Source organism: Pongo pygmaeus, chromosome 12 (genome assembly GCF_028885625.2).
Source record: "Pongo pygmaeus isolate AG05252 chromosome 12, NHGRI_mPonPyg2-v2.0_pri, whole genome shotgun sequence".
NCBI classification, from domain to species: Eukaryota; Metazoa; Chordata; class Mammalia; order Primates; family Hominidae; genus Pongo; species Pongo pygmaeus.
This window is the reverse complement of record NC_072385.2, coordinates 109,635,499-109,655,894: the sequence shown is the minus strand read 5'-3', so window position 1 is coordinate 109,655,894 and position 20,396 is coordinate 109,635,499. Positions and strand designations below refer to the sequence as shown.

At 38.9% G+C, this 20,396-nt stretch overlaps 1 protein-coding gene across 11 annotated transcripts in view; it reads right to left on the bottom strand.

Annotated features, from left to right (window-relative positions):
- ITSN2 (intersectin 2) overlaps nucleotides 1-20,396 on the bottom strand; it is a 158,389-nt gene that overhangs the window by 96,571 nt on the left and 41,422 nt on the right. For 9 of the 11 annotated variants that reach the window (XR_010123127.1, XM_063648897.1, XM_063648900.1 and 6 more), the window contains exons 3-13: nucleotides 16,997-17,089; nucleotides 15,323-15,386; nucleotides 14,067-14,230; nucleotides 12,333-12,536; nucleotides 12,128-12,224; nucleotides 10,462-10,601; nucleotides 5,661-5,724; nucleotides 3,849-3,986; nucleotides 3,037-3,122; nucleotides 1,781-2,043; nucleotides 557-706 (exon numbers count right to left, since the gene is read on the bottom strand). Coding sequence is in view for 10 of the 11 variants with exons in the window: in XM_063648897.1 (XP_063504967.1) it covers nucleotides 557-706; nucleotides 1,781-2,043; nucleotides 3,037-3,122; nucleotides 3,849-3,986; nucleotides 5,661-5,724; nucleotides 10,462-10,601; nucleotides 12,128-12,224; nucleotides 12,333-12,536; nucleotides 14,067-14,230; nucleotides 15,323-15,386; nucleotides 16,997-17,089 (1,463 nt within the window). In the remaining variant the exon portion in view is untranslated. The remainder of the gene's footprint in view (nucleotides 1-556; nucleotides 707-1,780; nucleotides 2,044-3,036; nucleotides 3,123-3,848; nucleotides 3,987-5,660; nucleotides 5,725-10,461; nucleotides 10,602-12,127; nucleotides 12,225-12,332; nucleotides 12,537-14,066; nucleotides 14,231-15,322; nucleotides 15,387-16,996; nucleotides 17,090-20,396) is intronic. The other 2 variants (XM_063648899.1, XM_063648898.1) reach the window with 1 other exon arrangement.

The window sequence follows — 20,396 nt, the reverse complement described above, 5'->3', positions numbered from 1 at the left end:
GCTAGGATTACAGGCACCCGCCACCACCCACCACGGCCAGCTAATTTTTGTTTGTTTGAGACGGAGTCTCACTCTGTTGCCCAGGCTCGAGTGCAGTGGCGCGATCTCGGCTCACTGCAACCTCCGCCTCCCAGGTTCAAGCAATTCTTCTGCCTCAGTGTCCCGAGTAGCTGGGACTACAGGCGCACACCACCACTCCCGGCTAATTTTTGTATTTTTAGTAGAGACGGGGTTTCACTATATTGGCCAGGCTGGTCTCGAACTCCTGACCTCGTGATCCACCCACCTCAGCCTCCCAAAGCGTTGGGATTACAGTGAGCCACCATGCCCGGCCCACAGCTGGCTAATTTTTTTTTTTTTTTTTTTTAAGTAGAGATGGGGTTTCATCATGTTGGCCAGGCTGGTTTCAAACTCCTGCCCCAGTTGATCCGCCTGCCTTGGCCTCTCAAAGTGCTAGGATAACAGGTGTGAGCCACCATGCCTGGCCCACAATTACATTTTTCAACAGGTAGCTCTATCATCATTCAGATAGATTTCACTTAAACTTCCGCCATACCAGTGCTTCCAACTCAAGATGAAGACTCTTCTTTTTAGAGTTTAACCTGACAATTTCTTCTTGTTCTCTATTCTTTTGATTGAGAAGCTCCTGTCGCCGAATTCTCTCCCATTCTAAGCGACGTTGTCGTTCAAGTTCCTGTTTTGCTGCCTGAAAAAAAAGGAATTATACTTTTTAAATTAAAAATTTTGCATGATTCAAAAACTGGGAAGACAACAATAAAAGTTAGGCAGAGTTTAGCACTTAGTGGCTTTAGTGCCTAAGGGTAGCTAGGCAAATCTAGTTTTATTAATGGGCCTAAAGACTTCCAAAAAAGTGGCTTCATCTATCCTATTTTCTGATTTCTTCACGAGATCTTTTTTTTTTTTTTTCCAGACAGCATCTCGCTCTGTCACCCAGGCTGGAGTGCAGTGGCACCACCTTGGCTCACTGCAACCTCTACCACCTGGGCTCAAGTGATTCTCCTGCCTCAGCACTCCCAAGTAGCTGGGATTACAGGCACACGCCACCACACCTGGCTAATTTTTGTACTTTTTGTAGAGACAGGGTTTCACCATGTTGCCCAGGTTGGAAGACCATCCTTTTGTTACAGTCATTTTTCTCTTAATAAGTTACAGAATGACTCATAAATATAAATGTTAACAGGAATAATTTCCCCTCTATTCTGTTATCTGGGGGAAAAATTCGATTTATATTATTTCAGTGTGCAATAACTTTCTGTGCTCCATCCCTGGCCCTTTAAAACACAGCCAGTCCTCCTAAGGACGCTTCTTTCCCAGCAACACTATCCCAAAGGCCTGTGCAAGCCCATCCTCCTGATTCCTCTCTAGAGAGACTTTCAATACCCAGCTCTCATCTTCTGTCTCTCCAATTCCTTAGACTCTTAATCTGGATCTTAAACTTGCTTTTGTCTAATGACTTGCTCAGCTGGCTAACTAACCTTAGCTCCTCACTCAACTCTGCAGTCAATCCTCCTTTGATTGAGATATCACCTGCAGAGGATGCTTTCTCTACCACTTACCAGTTCTGAAAACTCCTTATAAGCAAGAAGCCTCTTTCCCTCCTCAAGGGAAGGAAGGATCAGATTCGTATAGGACAAGAATGAAATGATGCAGAGCAAAAGGCAAAACAAAAATTCAAAAATAAGCATTTTTTAATCAAATGAAATATAGTCACTTATTAAGTGTAATGATTTTCTTAAGAAGTAAAAAACTTAAAAATAACCTCTCGTCTTTCTATCTCTTTTCTCCTTTCTTCCTCTCGTTGTCTCTCCAATTCCCGTTGCTTCTCCAAGCGTTTTTCTAATTCAAGTTGTTTCTTCCATTCTTGCTCTTGTAATTCTCTCTGTTTTCGTTCCCACTCTTCCTTTTCTTTCTGGGCTTTACGTTCTGCCTCCCTCTGTTGCTGCTCCATCAAGGCTTGGCGTCGCTTTTCCAGCTCCATGTTCCCTCGCTCATAGTTGGCTTTCCGTTTGTCCTCAAAAGTAACTGAACAAGGTATGCCTATCAGCATCCACACACATTAACAGCCTACAGAACCTGTAATCTAGTGTCTATATACTTATGCCTTGTGATCATTTGAGTGCTATCAGTATTTGAATACTTCTCCTAAGGATAATTTTAACTCAAATCTAAGTGGAAAAATATCTACTTTCTTAAGGATATTCAATTTTAGAAAAACAAATTTTTAAGTTTGAATCCATTCAAGAGAGAAATAATTTTTATAAACTTGCCAATAAAAATACTTTTTCGGTTGGGTGTGGTGGCTCATGCCTGTAATCCCAACACTTTGGAAGGCCAAGGTGGGTGGATCACCTGAGGTCAGGAGTTCAAGACCAGCCTGGCCAACATGGTAAAACCCCATCTCTACTAAAAATACCAAAAATTAGCCAGGCATAGTGGCAGGCACCTGCAATCCCACCTACTCAGGAGGCTGAGACAGGAGAATCGCTTGAACCCAAGAGGCAGAAGTTGCAGTGAGCCGGGATTGTGCCGTTGCACTCCAGCCTGGGCAATGAGGGAAAAAAAAAACAAAAACAAAAACAACTTTTTCGACTTTTTTCTCTTCTTCAAGGACAGTCAAAGCTGTGTGGTTATACATTTGTTTTGATGTCATTAACATCCTAATATTGTAAAACAGCTACGAATGTATTCTTTCAACCAATATTTAAATGTTTTTAAAGGTAAAGATTTCATTACGAAGTTTGCTCTAATAACTCAGCCTAAAGTAGGAGAAATACTTTAACTCAGATGTCTATAATCCTGTCAAATACATCTAATTGTCTCTTCTTCCTTCATACTCTTCTCATTTTGACCATCTTAATTTTATCAATACCAAAATACATCCCATCTATCAAATAGTTTTTTCTCATATAGCACATAAAATATTAAAAATATAAAAATTCTAAATATTCCATTACATTTAAAGGTAGAATTTAAAAGAACTCAGTATAAATATACAACTTTGACACTCAGTGATACCTGGTAATTTCTTCTGAGGCTCCTCTTCTTGCATTTTCTGATATGAAGGCAGAGTTCCATTAATGGAATCAATTTGCTTTCCTCCTCTAAAAAAATCAAACAACAAAGTTAGCATCATGTAGTCTGGACATTTTCAGACTAGATTACACAGACTACCAGTGATTACAGCAATTTGATACTAGGAATACAGTATTAAAGATATTTAAAACAGTTTGGTATGTCGTTACAAAATACAGTAGTATATGGATATTCTGGACAGAGAAATCTGGATTCAAATCACGGTTCAGCTAATTTTTGTTCTTGGGCAAGTTTTTCTTTATCTCTTTAGTCATTAGCTTCCTTATGTATAACATGATGAAAACACATCCACTTCTTTTTTTTTTTTTTTTTTTTTTTTGAGGCAGGGTCTTGCTCTGCTGCTCAGGCTAGAGTGCCGTGGCATAATCACAACTTACTGTAGCCTTGAACTCCTATGCTCTAGTGATCCTCCTGCCCCAGCTTCCAGAGTACCTAGGACTACAGGCGCACACCACCACATCTGGCTAATTATTTTTGTAGATACGGGGTCTCACTATGTTGTCCATGCTGGTCCTGAACTTCCAGCCTCATGTGATCCTCCCACCTCGGCTCCCAGTGTTATGATTATCGGTGTAAGCTGCCACGCCTGGCTCACACCTACTTCTAATATGTACCTTTTTCCAGTATAACTTGTTGAATACTAAAATCAATGGCAGTGCAAATATTTAACTCTCTTCTAAATCACATCTGCCAAGTTATCAAAACCATAGTTCTCCACCTCCAGGCACACTCACCTGAAAGATGGAGGAACAAGCTCAGGAGGTAAAGTCAGTGGTAATGGCTGTCCAGCTTTGGCCATGTCAGTAAGGTGCATTGCAAGAATAAACTCTTCTGCTTTTAGCTGTCCATCACCATCAATGTCAGCCAGAGTCCTAAAGAAAATGTTAAAATTCACAACTTAATAAAGTCTATTTGGAGTAAAATATTGCCTTAAAAGTTCAATTATTTGTTTATTTATTTATTTGAGATGGTGTCTAGCTCTGTCACTCAAGCTGGAGTGCAGTGGTACGATCTCAGCTCACTGCAAGCTCTGCCTCCCAGGTTCACGCCATTCTCCTGCCTCAGTCTCCCGAGTAGCTGGGACTACAGGCGCCCACCACCACACCTGGCTAACTTTTTGTATTTTTAGTAGAGATGAGGTTTCATCGTGTTAGCCAGGATGGTCTCGATCTCCTGACCTCATGATCCGCCTGCCTCAGCCTCCCAAAGTGCTGGGATTACAGGTATGAGCCACCTGTGCCAGGCCAATTTTTTATTTTTAAAAGAAGGATAATGATGGTAAAACTGCTGGGTACACTTATTTTAGTGAAATGTAAATACATACATTTACGTAACTCACTGTTGAATGTAAGAATGTAAGTATGTACATTCAATAGTGAGTTAATTTTTCCCCTTGATTTTCAAGACATAAAAGAGAGGGAAGAAACTCTGAAACAGAAAGAGAGCTAACTACCCCTTCTGAGAAGGCGGCTTGTCTTACTCTATGGTTAATTCACCCACCAAATCACATTTACCTATATTAAAAATGAGATATTCTCTGATTCTCCATAGAAGGGATTAGGTGAAAGAAAACAACAGTTTTTCCTGTAAAATATAGTCATGAACTGCATAATGACATATCAGTCAACAATGGACTGCATTTATAATGGTGGTCCCATAAGATTATAATGGAGCTGAAAAATTCCTACCACCTAAGGACACTGTAGTTGTAATAATGCAATGCATTACCTATGTGTCTGTGGTGATGCTAGTGTGAACAAACATACTGCACTGCCAGCTGTAGAAAAGCACAGCATATACAATTATGTATAGTACATAACACTCAATAACAATAAACATCTGTTAATATGTTACTGATTATGTACTTACTATACTTTACTTTTATTGTTATTTTAGAGTGTACTCCTTCTACTTACAGAAAAAAAAAAAAGTTAACTGTAAGACAGCCTCAGGCAGGTCAGTCAGGAGAAATTCCAGAAGGCATTGTTATCATAGGAGACAATGGCTCCATGCGTGTTATTGCCCCGAACACCTTCCAGTGAGACAAGACGTGGAGGCAGAAGATAGTGATACTGATGATCTTGACCATCTACAGGCCTAAGCTAATGGGTATCTTTGTGTCTCAGTTTTTACCAAAAGTTTAAGAAGTAAAAATAAATTTTAAAAACAAAAAAGAGCTTAAAGAATAGGATATAAATATCTTTCTGTACAATGTGTTTGTGTTTTAAGCTAAGTGATATTACAAGAGTCAAAAAGTTTTAAAAAATTAAAAGATTTATGAAGTTAAAAAGTTACAGTATGCCAAGATTAATATACTGTTGAAGAAAATATTTTTTGTAAATTTGGTGTAGCTTAAGGGTACAACAACATTCTGCACAATTATATTTGCCTCCAACCTTAATACTAACCTTCAAATGGCTGCTTAAATTTATAGAGCATCTCTGAGTCACAAACTTACAGAAACAGTATCTTTCTTGTAATAGGGGAGAGATAGTTTAATGAATGCATAGTTAAATTAATCAAATGTAATTAAGGGACAAACTTACCAAATAGTAGCTAGCTGAGTTTGAGAAAGATTTGACTGAAGAAGGGCATTTCTAGCTTGAAAACCTGATTAAGTGGGGGAAAATCATAAAGGAATTCTTTAGCATCTTTAAAGTTATGCATAACAAATTAGCTGTATCTGTAAAATAACAATGCTACTATGGTATCCTGGGAACTTTTAACATCAAAATGTTTTTACCACATGCTAGGTGCTAAGCATTCAGTAGTAATCAAACCCAGTCACTGCCCCAAGAAATTTTAAATCTAGAATTAGCGGTATCAAGTGCTCTCCCCTGTCTTTTCAGCAAGATAATAATACACACAAGTGGCTAACATGAAAGAACAAGACATCAGGCACACAGAGTATTAGAGGCCAAGACTGTGGGCCCTCTTGTACTCCCAGCAGGTGCAACACTTCCCACTCCTAGGTGACTGAGCCGTGAGTAGCAGAAGAGTCAGGCGCTACTCTGGGTTCAGCCTGAGTCAAGGCCTGTCCAAAACAACTCTTACACAAGAGATTACATCTGCCAACACTGCCTCAGCAACAGCTCCAACTACAACAAAAGCCAGCCAAATGCAGCTAGATTTATTGTCCCACTAGGCTTTCAACATAGGACTTGATAATCAAAGCAACCATGTATTACAACATGCAGCTAAATGTTCATATTATGTAACTTTTAAAACATTTTCATTCTATTTTTTTAATCTGGACATTTAACATAAATCACATAAAAACACTGGAAATTAAACTCACAGCCTCGCCCTATTAATTACTCCTCAGATTTCACTTAGGAAATTTAATTTGAGGAGGTCTTTGTGTTAAAAGCAAGATTCTTCTAAATAAGAGAGATGGAAGGCTATTTCAAACCTGAATAAAAGTTCAAAACTACTATTTCAGCTTTTGGACCAAAAAAGATCCTTTTGGACTGAAAGAAGATCCCTTAGCATCAGGCAATAGAGCAAACAGAAGAGAGGAGGAGGAGGAATGTAAATAGTTAAAAATCATACTTGTGGAGGGCTTTGTATGTGTGAGGCAAAGTCTGAGTAATACAAAGGGCCATAGAGAGCCAGCAGAGTATCTTACTTACTAAGTAAAACTCATTTGAACATGTACACTTTTAGTCGTCCAAGCCTCTGGATATCCTATATCCTCTGCTTAGAATGCCAGACCCTCCATTTTTTACTTTGTAGTCTATCCTCTAAAATCTGGCTCTAATCTCTTTTCTTCTGTGAAACATTCTCTCTTATATCCTTGGAGTTAGTCACTTTCTCATCTATATTAATCACAGCACTTTTAAACAAGTAACCAAACACCTTGATTATATGAGCTCTTCATTATATGGGCTCTTCAAAGGTATGAACCATGTCTTGCTCCTCTCTGTATTCCTGTGCCTAAGAGAGTGCCCAGAAAGTATGTGATTCAGGAAACAGTTACATCAATGACTTAATCTAAATAAATTTTTAAAAACTATGTTTAGGGGGAGGAGAAGAGAAGGAAAAAAGGGAAAAACAGACTAGTGGACAGGCGCGGTGGCTTACGTCTGTAATCCCAGAACTTTGGGAGGCCAAGGCGGGAGGATCACCTGAGGTTGGGAGTTTGAGACCAGGTGGCCAACATGGCAAAACCCCATCTCCACTAAAAAAGAATTAGCTGGGCGTGGTGGCGTGTGCCTGTAGGAGGCAGGAGAATCGCTGGAACCCGGGAGGCAGAGGCTGCAGTGAGCCAAGATTGCACCACTGCACTCCAGCCTGGGCGACAGAGCAAGACTCTGTCTCCAAAAAAACAAACAAACAAACAAACAAAAAAACAGATCACCAACTCCTACACTTATTGAACAAAATAAACATATAAGTCCAGGTTAGCCTCATCCTCATGTTCTTGGGGCTCATGCTCAGCTTAAGGACACCAGCAGCCACTACTCTTTTTATAGAAAACCTTGTCTTTACCTACAGATATATAGCTTTACCCTTGTAGGTCTCAGAGTAATAACAACATTCTCTAAAAAACACCATAATACACAACCTTCGTACAATGTGACATATACTAATGAAGTTACATTAGGGATCATTTCCCCACAGTTGGCTCCCCATTCACTGCCCTTCATATTCCAATGCAAAATCACCTCTGTTTATACTGTTATATTTACAGTACTTATACAAAGTGTACTACTTTTAAGTGTGCTGCCTAATAATTTTTTTTTTTGAGACGTAGTCTAGCTCTCACCCAGGCTGGAGTGCAGTGGCATGATCTCAGCTCACTGCAACCTCTGCCTCCCAGGCACAAATAATTCTCTTGCCTCAGACTCCAGAGTACCTAGGATTACAGGTGTCCACCACCACGCCTGGCTAATTTTTATATTTTTAGTAGTGATGGGGTTTCACCATGTTGACCAGGCTGGTCTCAAACTCCTGACCTCAAGTGATCCACCTGCCTCAGCCTCCCAAAATGTTGGAATTACAGGTGTGAGCCACTGCACCCGGCCTGCCTAATGAATTTTCACACAGGTATGCACATACACACCCGTATCAAGATGCAGAATGTTTCTAGCAACTCACCACACAGTAACCACATTATTCTGATTTCTATCACCATTAATTAGGTTTCCTGTTCTTCAGCCTCATATAAATGGGTTAAATGGTATGGTCCTTTTGGGCTGCTTTCATTCAATACAATACCTGTGAAAGTCATTCATGTTGTTGCATGTATTAGCAGTTCATTTGGTTTTATTGCTTTAAAGTATTCTGTTACGTAAATATACTGTCATTTATCTATTCTCCTGTTGATGAACATTTAGGTTGTGAACATTTTTGTACATGTTTTTTTCATCAACTTTTGTTCAGTTGAAAACAAATAACTTCTTTTTATTAGAGAGATGGGGTCTCACTATGTTGCCCAGGCTGGACTCTTGGGCTCAAGCAATCCTCCTGCCACATCCTCCCAAGTAGCTGGGACTATAGGCACATGCCACTATGCCTAGAAAAGAGAAACTTTTTTTTTTTTTTTTTTGAGACAGAGTCTCGTTCTGTTGCCAGGCTGGAGTGCAGTGGTGCAATCTCGGCTCACTGCAACCTCCGCCTCCTGGGTTCAAGCAATTCTCCTGCCTCAGCCTCCAGAGTAGCTGGGACTACAGGTGTGCACCACCATGCTTAGCTAATTTTTGTATTGTTAGTAGAGACGGGGTTTCACCATGTTGGCCAGGATGGTCTCGATCTCTTGACCTCATGATCTGCCTGCCCCAGCCTCCCAAAGTGCTGGGATTACAGGCGTGAGCCACCGCACCTGGCCAAAATTAACTTTTTAAATGCAAAATGTAGGGTACAAAGAAGTTAATTTTTTCAAAGAATAGGAATTATGACTTTATATTAATCTCCAGTATGGTCCAATACTGTATTTCACAGAATCTAAAATTCCACTGGCTATAAGACATACTATTATTTTATGAATAAGAAAGAAAGCACTGCTAATAAAACTATGACACAGTGCTAAGACATCACTAATTGTAGCACACATCCTAATTTTAGAAACATTAAAAATGTAAAAAAAAAAAAGTGTGTCAAAAAAAGCATACCTTGTTTCATGCAATTTGATAAAATTACAGAAAATCTTAGTTATGTAATATGAAATACATGTAAAAATACAAAGTATATATGTAAGCTAAGAAGTATAATAGGTCACCTGTGAACCTACCACTCATCTTAAGAACTAGATTACTACTAAATGCCTTGAATCTATCTGTGTTCCTTGACTTATCCCCATGCTTCCACAAGAGGTAACCACTACCCTGAATTTTGTATGCGTAATTCCCTTGCTTTAAAAAATAGTTATCACATAGGTATGTATCTTTAAATAAAATACTGTATATTTTTGCTTGTCCAATCAATTCCAAAAGTCTTACTGCTTGTTCCCTTGCCTCTCTGCAAAACTACAGACCCTAGACTCCTATTTCATAGACTACTTTTCATTCTCCAAATAGGCCATGTATTTTTTGCTCTTAATTTCTTCTTTGTCACCATCAAATGCCCCCACGTTCAATCTCTGTCGAAATCCTAACTTTTTCATGGAGTTTAAATGCTCCCTTCCTAAAAGATACCTCATCTGAACTCTTCAGCTTTAATATATCCCATTCTATGTTCCCTAGCACTTAAAGTTCTATTATTTTTAAACACTTATTTTACTCAGTCCTAAATCATAATTTCTTGCTGAGTGAAGAGGAAGTGGGAAAGTTAGAAGGTGGGAACTCTACTTGCCTATTACCCTCTGTTTATGTCTCCTTTGCTGTTCTCAATTAGTACAGTTCGGATGATGTTCTGGCCTGGACTCAAATGTTTTACAGTGAACTAAAGCCAAGTTTTACGGTCATATTTGGGTTAGAGCATTAAAGGGTGAGCAGTGCTCACTTGAGGTTATATAAACAGAGAAAAAGCCCAATGCAGAGGAGGATTCTCAGGAAAAGTGAGCTGAGGCTAAGTTCTACACACTTTCTCTTGTGACCCGTGGCTCTCCATTCCCTGCAAAGCTTAGAGGATGAGGTTTGATCTTAAGGGACAGGTCTTTTGCCAAAAAGGTGGGGGTATATCTGGTGCCCGACTTGACCGTAAGAACTTTGAAGAAAGCAATCAAGTTGAATCCATCTTTGAATCCTTATACAACTTCAGGTATTTGTATTTATCAAATGCCTGCTAAATTTTTTGGATGTTAAAATGTCAGATGAGCTACACAATACAAATTCAAATGAGAGTTCTTCATTGGAAGTCCACATAAAAGACCCTTTTTCATGCTCTTCAGCACTGTATGCTGCTTACCTGAGAGATATCCACTCATGCTTTTGTCAAGACTATTAAATTTTTGTCGATATTTTAATCTTGTAGGCTGAGGAACTGCCCACTCTGAGGTCCCAGTCTTGGGTGAGTTCCCTGAGAGTGAAGCAGTCGAGGAAGTTGAGCTACAAAAAAATTTATTTAAAATTTTTATGTTACTAAATAAAATATATTTAATTAAACTTTATAAGACCAAGGCATTAAGAATCTTATATACCAGGGGTCCCGAACCCCCGAGCCACAGACCTGTTAGGAACCGGGCTGGACAGCAGGGCTCGGTGAGTGGCAGGTGAGTGAACACTACTACCTGAGCTCCAGCTCCTGTCCAGTGAGCAGTGGCATTAGATTCTCATAGGATTGCGAACCCTATTGTGAACGGCACATGTGAGGGACCTAGGTTGGATGCTCCCTTTGAGAATCTAATGCCTAATGATCTGAGATGTAACAGTTTCATCCTAAAACCATTGCTTCAAATCTGTGAAAAAACTGTCTTCTATGAAACCAGTCCCTGGTACCAAAAAGGTTGAGGACCGCTGTTGTATACTATAATGGTGGCTGCCTTTTCTCTTTTTTTGAGGGGGAGACAGAGTCTCACTCTGTCGCCAGCCTGGAGTGCAGTGGCACGATCCTGGATCACTGCAACCTCTACCTCCCAGGTTCAAGCAATTCTCCTGCCTCAGCCTCCCGAGTAGCTGGGACTACAGTCACATGCCACCATGCCCGGCTAATTTTTTTGTGTCCATTTTTAGTAGAGACAGGGTTTCACCATGTTGCCCAGGCTGGTCTCAAACTCCTGAGCTCAGGCAATCCGCCCACCTCAGCCTCCCAAAGTGGTGGGATTACAGGCGTGAGCCACTGTGCCTGGCCAATGGTGACTGCTTTTGCATTTTACATTTTTTTAAATTTTAAGCAATTATCACTATTCTTAGTAAAGCAAAGACTGTAAGAAGTATAGAACTCCATGAGACTACTGCATATAAAGAACCTGCTCTGTGCCAGACCTTATATTGTACTAAGGCCTTTACAAATATTTCTAATCCTCCCAACAAACTTAAAAAATATTACAGTCCCCATCTTTTAGATGGGTAAACTATGGCTCAGCGATGTTAAGAAAAACAAGGCCACAGAATCAGTTAGTGTTCAAGCTGGGATATGAATGTTGTTCTTCTGGGTCAAATCTAACACTCTCCGTACACTACCCTGAAGAGTATAATAGTGATTTATATGAAGGGTGATTAATGTAATGAATACTGATGCATTTGTGTTTTGTAAAATTTAAAAGATATCTAATTAGTAGAATCTGCTCAAGAAAGAAATTAACAATGTACAACGAGTATGAGACATCTTGGGAAATATACAAATTTTTTAAAGGAAAAGTACACAGCTTTAGGCAAAAAAAAAAATTAAAATATGGAATATTTTTAGTTTACATGAAATATTTTTTCAAAAGTAAAATGCCACAGACACTTAATAATTCTAAAAATAAAAAATTTATTTTATGTGAGTTGTAAGTAGTAAATTTACCTTATGTATTTGTACTTGGCCATTATAAAGTAAAACTTAGGTAAGCTCAAAGCTTTAAAAAAATCATTTGTTAAATAAAGACTTCTTACTGAAAGCATAAAAAGTTGTCAGAGTTAGGTATTCATACCTACTAGATCCTAAATCAATCAGAGACTGCGCTTTCTGTATACTAGCACCTCCAAATCCTCCCATCATCAGACTGTAAGATGACCCATGAGGCAATGCTAAAAAAGAAAAATAAGGAAAAGTATGAAAGAAATTTGTATCTGTTCAAACATAAATAGTTTCTTTCTTTACATGAAATAATGACTCATTAGAAACAAAGTACTCACTTGAAGAAGAATAAGGAATGGGTAAAGGCTGAATGAGACTGGCGGTTCCATTTGGTAATGATGATGTGCTAACAGAAGGCACTAGGGGAGTGGGCATCATTAAGGGAGGAAGGTTGGTCCCTGAAGTTGCAGACGACAATGATGTTATAGGTGCAGCTGGAGGCAATGGCTGAGGGATGGACAGATTGGGCATGCTTCCCATTCCTAAAGTCAAAAGAAAACACTTTTTCCAGTGCTAGAAAATCTATTATAAAACACATGCAAAAAACAAGTTTACAGTACAGTGGGCAGACTCTATGTTTACCAAAACACACAGATAAATTATCCTTAAAAAACTCACTTACTTTGACCCAGCAGTGAGGGAGGTAAACTGCTGCTCTTAATACTAATACTCTGATCTGTATGAACTAAGAAAATACCTAGCAAAGAGTTAAATATTCTCCTCTCTCATCATGAATAAAACTAAGCAGCCTTTTCCAATTGAATATGAGTCTCCTCAAGGAAAGAATATATTACCAGATCAAATGAGGTTTTTGTGAAAGGATAATACAGTGCTACTAAGTTACTTGACTAATACACACACACACACACACACACACACACACACACATTCTTCTCTCTCTCTCTCTCACATACTCCCCCCAAACAAAAAGGTTCTAAGTAGTAGATACTTTATGAGATCCATTTATGCATATGCATTATTTGCAAGAAAGTGTGTCACATATTTTACTTTTCTTGTAAGTAACATTCCTATGAATTCAAGGACGAGTCCTTAAAAGGAACAAAGTGATGACTTTTATTCATTAACTGCAGAATACTAATATATAAATATGGTCACACAATGATTTGGTATTTATCTTTAGAATTCACTAAAATAGTGAAATAATTTTGTGGAGTCTGTTGTTTGTTTGAGATGGGGGTCTCACTATGTTGCCCCGACTAGAATGAAGTGGCTATTCACAGGTGCGATCATAGCACAGTACAACCTCAAACTCCTGGACTCAAGCAATCCTACCCACAGCCTCCCAAGCAGCCAGAACTACAGGCACACACCCCTATAACCAGCTCTAGAATTCTATATTCTAAGATCTGTAGTGAAGGAACATGTTTCAGATACATAGACATAGCTAATTGAATGTTCCATTCAAAATGAGTGCTTCTCACAAATAATTATAAGAAATTGTCTGATCAAAATTAACAGAAAACATACCAACTGGTTATTGCTGATGAATATGTAAACTTATTAGCCCAAAGTCTGCAACTTTTGGCCCTAAATTTAGCTGGCTAATTAACCTTTAAAAAAATTCAACTTACATAAAATTTTAAATTATCTCCCAAATCGAACCATTTCAAGTGAGTTTAAAACTGCTCAAAATTTTTTTCTATATTACTCACATATATAGACAGAGAGAGGAAACTAAGAATAGTATTTGGGATTGGCTATACCTAGGGAGACCATATAATTTATCATGCAACTAGGAGTTGTAAAAGGAGACACTAACTGGACCAGATGCTAGGACAAAAGGCATAAATCAGAACTGTCCCTAGAAAACCAGAACACATGGATCCCCTACCTGTGACAGTGAATTTAATATTTATTATCTCTAACATGAAAATTAACTTGGAATCTGGGGATTGTCACTTTGTGCTAACAAATCCTTTTCTAATACTCAAATATTCCTAGGGATAAAGTTTAAGTAGCAAATACAGGTATTTAAATTAATACATACTTACCGAAACGAGCAGAAATTAATGGAGAAAACATAGGGGGTTGCTTCATAATAGGAGGGAGAACCACAGGCAACTGTTGGCCTTGAAGCTTCAGTTTGATGAGTTTCATAGCTATGGAGAACTCTTGCTGATCCATCTTCCCATCCTTGTTTAGGTCTGATAAAGCCCTAAAAGGAGCATGAGGTAGGTATATTGGTATGTGGTGTGGTGGTGGGAAAACTAACGTTATTTTGGGGGTTGACAAAGTAAAAATGATGATATGGCATTCACGTGTACATCATCACGAAATTTAAAATATCTAATATGTAAAATATACAATAACAAAAAGATAAAACCTACACTTTAAGAAATACTGACCAGAGATAATAACTAATAAAACACTGCCTGTCTATACAGAATCTAGAGACCTTTGGGCTGAATTCCACCAGTTTAGGTAGAAAAAAATTCAAGATTATAATACTTCTAAATTTAATTTATTCATCTGTCCAAATTTTTATTGAATACTTGCTATGTGCCTCGTACTCTGCCAGGCATGAGAATATTCCAAGTGGAAAGATGGGATAGGGGTTGTTACTTATTGTAAACGTTTTTAAAAAAACAGATATTATAGAGAATAGTTTATTTAAAGAAGGAGCAGGGGAAGCGAGGACTAATTTGGGGTTTATAGATTATGAAATAAATGAAACTACAAAATAACAGAAAGAGGATTTTGAGATTCTGCCAAATTATAAGGAAATTTTTCTCAATGATAATGTATATATCTTTCCTTAGAAAATTCTAATGAAATTAGAAATTTGTCCTAGAGAACTAAACCCAAATTATTTTCAATCATTTGCTCAATAAAATTTATTTTCCAAAAAACTGAATAGTTTTTTTTTGTTTTTTGTTTTTTTAAAGAGACAGAGTCTCATTCTGTCATCCAGGCTAGGGTGCAGTGACACAATCATAGTTCACTGCAGCACTGAATTCCTGGGCTGAAGCAATCCTTCCATCTAGGCCTCCCTGAGTAGCTAGGACTAGAGGTGTGGGCCACCACGCCCAGCTAATTTTTTTTTTAATTTTCTGTAGAGACAGGGTTCTCACTATGTTGCCCAGGCTGGCCTCAAGCAATCCTCCTACCTCAGACTCCCCAAGTGCTGGCAGAAATATTCTTAATAACCAATAGAATGCAACTAAAAACAATTTTATGTTAACACTATATTAAAAAAAACAAAATACTATCAGAAAATTAGGTTCATCTACAAAAGAAAACACTTTACCATATTTCAGCTAAAACAGGGGCCGGCAGACCTGATTGTAGGAAAAAATTACGTGCTTGATCACCTGGAAGTAATAAAAACAAAACCCAAGCAGCACATTAGTAAATGAAATTATTCCAATGCTTCTGAATAATAATGGGCATATGTTAATGATTTATTATAATTTTAATACCAATCATTAAAGAATAAGTGAAATAGAAACACAAATAAAAATTATTTACATAACTTTAATAAGACATATTTTAAAACAAAAGTCACATCTGCACTTCTATTGTATATTAATCAGTGATGAAAGATTATTCATCTTAGTTTTTCCACAGTTGGGGTCTTCCTTAAAAATACTTCCACTTAGTAAAATTTATATTTAAAAACACTATTCCCTAAAAGAGTTTCAATATAAAAAGTACCAGGTGTTAGGAGAGACAGTCCTCCATGAGTTTCTTCACACTCCTATGTGTCTTGCTTTGTATACCAATAATGTAAGACCCTAATTGCTCTCTGCCTGGGTCACTTCTCAGAATTGGGTTTGTAATGAGCAATCTTAAGGAATCCGGTAATGCCTCCCACTGAGACAAGGGACAAACTTGCTTTACTGCTTGCTACAAAAGGGTGGGTTCCCCAAATTCAGTGTTCCTCTCCTGTAACACAATCATAGCATGTGTACTATTCTTCTGGGCTCTCTGCATTGTCTTTGTGGGACTTAGGAAACACTAAAGAAAACAGAAAGATAGATGCCAATGCTCATTTTGCTAGTTATGCTGTTAGTCATAAGGTTCTTTGTCTCTGACTCAGGAATCTTGGGTCTTTCACCCGTAATGGACAAAGTTATTAACTTGTAAGCAGGGTAATCAAATCCTGATACCAGGTAAGGTAATTACTATCATAGCAGTACAAATAACATGGTTAAGTAGATGGATTCCAAAGTCAGCCCGAATGGTTTCAAAGCCCAGATTAACACTAACCATCTTTGTAACCTTAGGCAGTTACATAACATCTCTTAGTCTCAGTTTCACTATTTGTAAATATAGACAACAATAGTGCCTACTTTATAGGGTTGTTGTAAAGGTTAAATAAAATAATGCACTTAGCATAGCATCTGGTATATAGTAAAAATTCAATAAATGTCATTGTTCTCATAGTTACTATTATGGTACGTAAAGCACTAAGCTACTTTGGCACAGAAAAAAGTTTAATTAATAGAAAAAAATTTCAAAGGCACACCTAAATTAATCCCATTTTGGCTCTGGTGGTCTTCCTGCAAAACAAGGGCTAACATCAACAATCGGTGCTTGGTATAGCCTCAAAGACAGAGGGCTAGCATTAGGAAAACAGATTCCAGAAAAAAAAGTCTAGATTTTCCATGAAATGAATCTAAGAAATAAACTGAAAACTTTCTAGATATAATGTTAAAATGTGAAACTAGACAATTACACAGAAATTCTTGACTATCATTTAGGATTCAGGAAAAATCTTCCATATCCCAAATTCAAAACAACAAATTAAGACAGTTCCAGGAAAAATAAGAAAGTTAGCATTTCTTTAATTTCCAGAATTCTGATTGATATGAATTTTATCGTTTATTAACACAAATTTGATAGCAGTCAAATTAAAACTAATTCTTAGATATCACATAAGGACCATAATTCACAAATAAAACTAATTATAAACACAAACCTGTTATGTAACCTCCTGAAGGTTTGAGGTTATCAAACTGCCTGTCATGCTTAGTACGTTCTTCAGAGGTAATAGCCCACATGTTTGGCCCTCCTGAAACATAAGTGGAAGAAACTATAGTGTATACATGAGAATGCTTAAAATACAATTTTAAATGTAAATAGAAATCACAAGTGTTCATTTTATGACAGTATTTAATATTTGAGTGACACAAAGAGTAGAGCTCTATCATAATCATACATAGCACAGCCCTAAGGCTTTTCACTCATTCGCTCAATTAACGTCTATTGAACAAGTGCTATATAACACTCACTGGAAATGGGCATCAAGCTAAATACTGGCAATAAAAAGATGAAGAAAATATTCCCATCCTCAAGGAATTCATGCTCTAGAAAACAACAGTACTTACAGTATTCACCTGTGAAAAATCCTAAGCAGAAATATATACTGACATAGTTTAGACCTGTGTCCCCACCAGAACCTCATCTTGAATTGTAATCCCCACGTGTCAGAGGAGGGGCCTGGTGGGAGATGACTGGATCATGGGAGTGGATTTCTCCCTTGTTTTTGTGATAGTGAGTGAGTTCCTCACAATAGCTGATGGTTTTAAAGTGTGGCACTTCCCCCCTTGCTGCTTCTCTCTCCCCTGCTGCCACGTTAAGATGTGCTTTGCGTCCCCTTCGCCTTACACCTTAAGTTTCCTGAGGCCTCTCCAGCCATGTGGAACTGTGAGTCAATTAAACTCTTTTTTTCATAAATTACTCAGTCTCAGGTAGTTCTTTATAGCAGTGTGAAAACAGACTAATACAGATACCAAAATAGCTGTGCCAATTCTGAGTTAGAAGCACCAAGGATGAGATAACAGGAAAGGTAATACTGAGGCAGAGCCTTGAAGCTTGGTTTGAATTTTGCCACGTGAAGAGGAGGGATAAGAACATTTCACACCATAAGGGCACAGCATGAGAAGTCAAGGCATGTGCAAGGTGCTGTTAAGTGCACTGAGCAGACTAATAACTAGAGTTAGTAATAATAAACAGGTGGGTGGAATTAACTGGAAAAAGGTCTTAAATACCATCCTCAAAAGCCTGACCCCATCCATACCCTGGAAGTTATAGAGAGCCATCTAGTAGTTTTTAAATAAGCTTTTAATTTGGAATAATTTTAGATTTACAGAAAATTCACAAAGATAGTACATGGCTCCTATATACCCTTCACCCAATTTCTACTATGTTAACAACTGACACAACCATAGTACATTTGTCAAAACAAAGACATTAACAGTCTGGTATATAATTACTGGCTAAATTAATACCTCCACCTGCAGTGGTGGCTGGTAAACTCCAACAGAATTAAACTCTGGGTGGTGAAGACAGCACAAGGCACTGTGACTGATGATTCTGCCCATCGGAGCCTCTAGCAAAAGGAAGTAGCCTCCACCTAGAGATAATCCTTGGGATCAGAAGGCTTGACCCATGAAGGCCTAGTGATTCTCTGGCCTGAGAGTCCCATTTTGGGGAGGGTCAACTTGAATTCCACAACAAGGTGGGAATAACCTGAAAAGCCCTGCTTGTCAAATAGAAATGGTATTATCAAAGAAGATACAGACACTGGTCCCAACAGTATTTTGGCTTTACGTTAAAAAGTGTCAGCGGCCGGGCACAGCAGCTCACGCCTGTAATCTCAGCACTTTGGGAGGCTGAAGCGGGCGGATCACCTGAGGTCAGGAGTTCGAGACCAACCTGGTCAACATGGCGAAACCTCATCTCTACTAAAAATACAAAACAAATTAGCTGGGTGTGATGGTGGGTGCCTGTAGTCCCAGCTACTCGGGAAGCTGAGGCAAGAGGATCACCTGAACCCGGGAGGTGGAGGTTGCAGTGAGCTGAGATCACGCCATAGCACTCCAGCCTGCATGACAAGAGCAAGACGCCATCTCAAAAAAAAAAAAGTGGCAACTATCCCTCTGAGGGAAACCTTTATGCACATTCCACTGCTTATAGTAAAGCTACTGGATCAATGAAGCCTCAGATCAGAGAAGCTGCAAGTTGCTGGTGTTCACTGGGCTGCAGTGGCTATTCAGCCTCAGAGGCAGCTATGCTGAACTGAAAGGAGACATGGGCAGAACCTGGATTCTTGGGCTGCTGCCAATGACCCAGCTGTTTGGTTTGCCACTTGGAAAATTACAGATTGACAGATTAAAGACACGCTCCTGGAGCTACAAATTGAAAACAAATCTCAACTGCTAATTGAATTGTCTGTGTCACCTATGTAGACACCTACAGTATGGGCCCAGCCTCTGATTTAGACTGAAATCAAACATGACTAATGCAGAGGATACCACTGTATGCCAAACTGTGACTTGGGGATGGTGGGGGGGGGTCTCATTGCAGGTGGCATTGTTCCCTTTGACTCCTGGCAGACTGACCATATTGGAACTTTGTTCCCTCTCTCAGGCTATCAGTGGTGCCTCCAACTATTGACAGTATTTTTTTGTTTTTCACATAGACTTTTTAGAGCAGTTTCAGGTTCACAGCAAGATTGAGCAGAAGGTACAAACATTTTTCCTATACCTTCCACTCCACTTATGCATAGTCCCATTAAAACATTCCCCTGTTGACACTTTTTTAGGTTACCAATCAGCCCATGATGCCCACACTGTTATGGCCCTTGAAACTAATCTGTGTCATGTTTCTTTTTTTTAAAATTTAGAGACAGGGTCTCACTCTGTTGCCCAGGCTGGAGTACAGTGACCCTTGGCTCACTGCAGCCTTGACATCCCAGGCTCAAATGATTCTCCCACCTCAGCCACCTGAGTAGCTGGGACTACAGGCACGTGCGACCACACCTGGCTAATTTTTGTATTTTTTGTAGAGACGGGATCTCACTATGCTGCCAAGGTTGGTCTCGAACTCCTGGGCTCAAGTGATCCTCCTGCCTTGACCTCCCATAATCTGTGTCATGTTTTTGGTTTTCTGGACCATACGCATTCTGACATGGATGCATTTTTATCATAAAAGCCATTCAACAATTCACTGACAGCCTGATTCTACTTCCATCACCTCCTCCTGGTCCACATACTTTAAAGTAAGATAGTGTGGTTACGGACTGTAGTTGTCCCCAGAAAGGATTCATTGCTTATTAGCTGCTTCCTCCCTAATTATCAGGGCTAAGGGGTGGGGCATCACAGGAGATATACAGACCTATTGTGAAAATTCAGGATTCTACTCTGACCACTCCTGGACATGATGCATCTTTCTAGCCCCTAACAGCAACTGCAGGCAGGCTTGGTTCATAAACCCTCCAGCTGGGCCACTGAGGTAAAAGGGGATCCACAGCAGGAATTCCCAACCCCCAGGCCACGGACTGGTACTGATCTGTGGCCTGTTAGGAACCTGGCTGC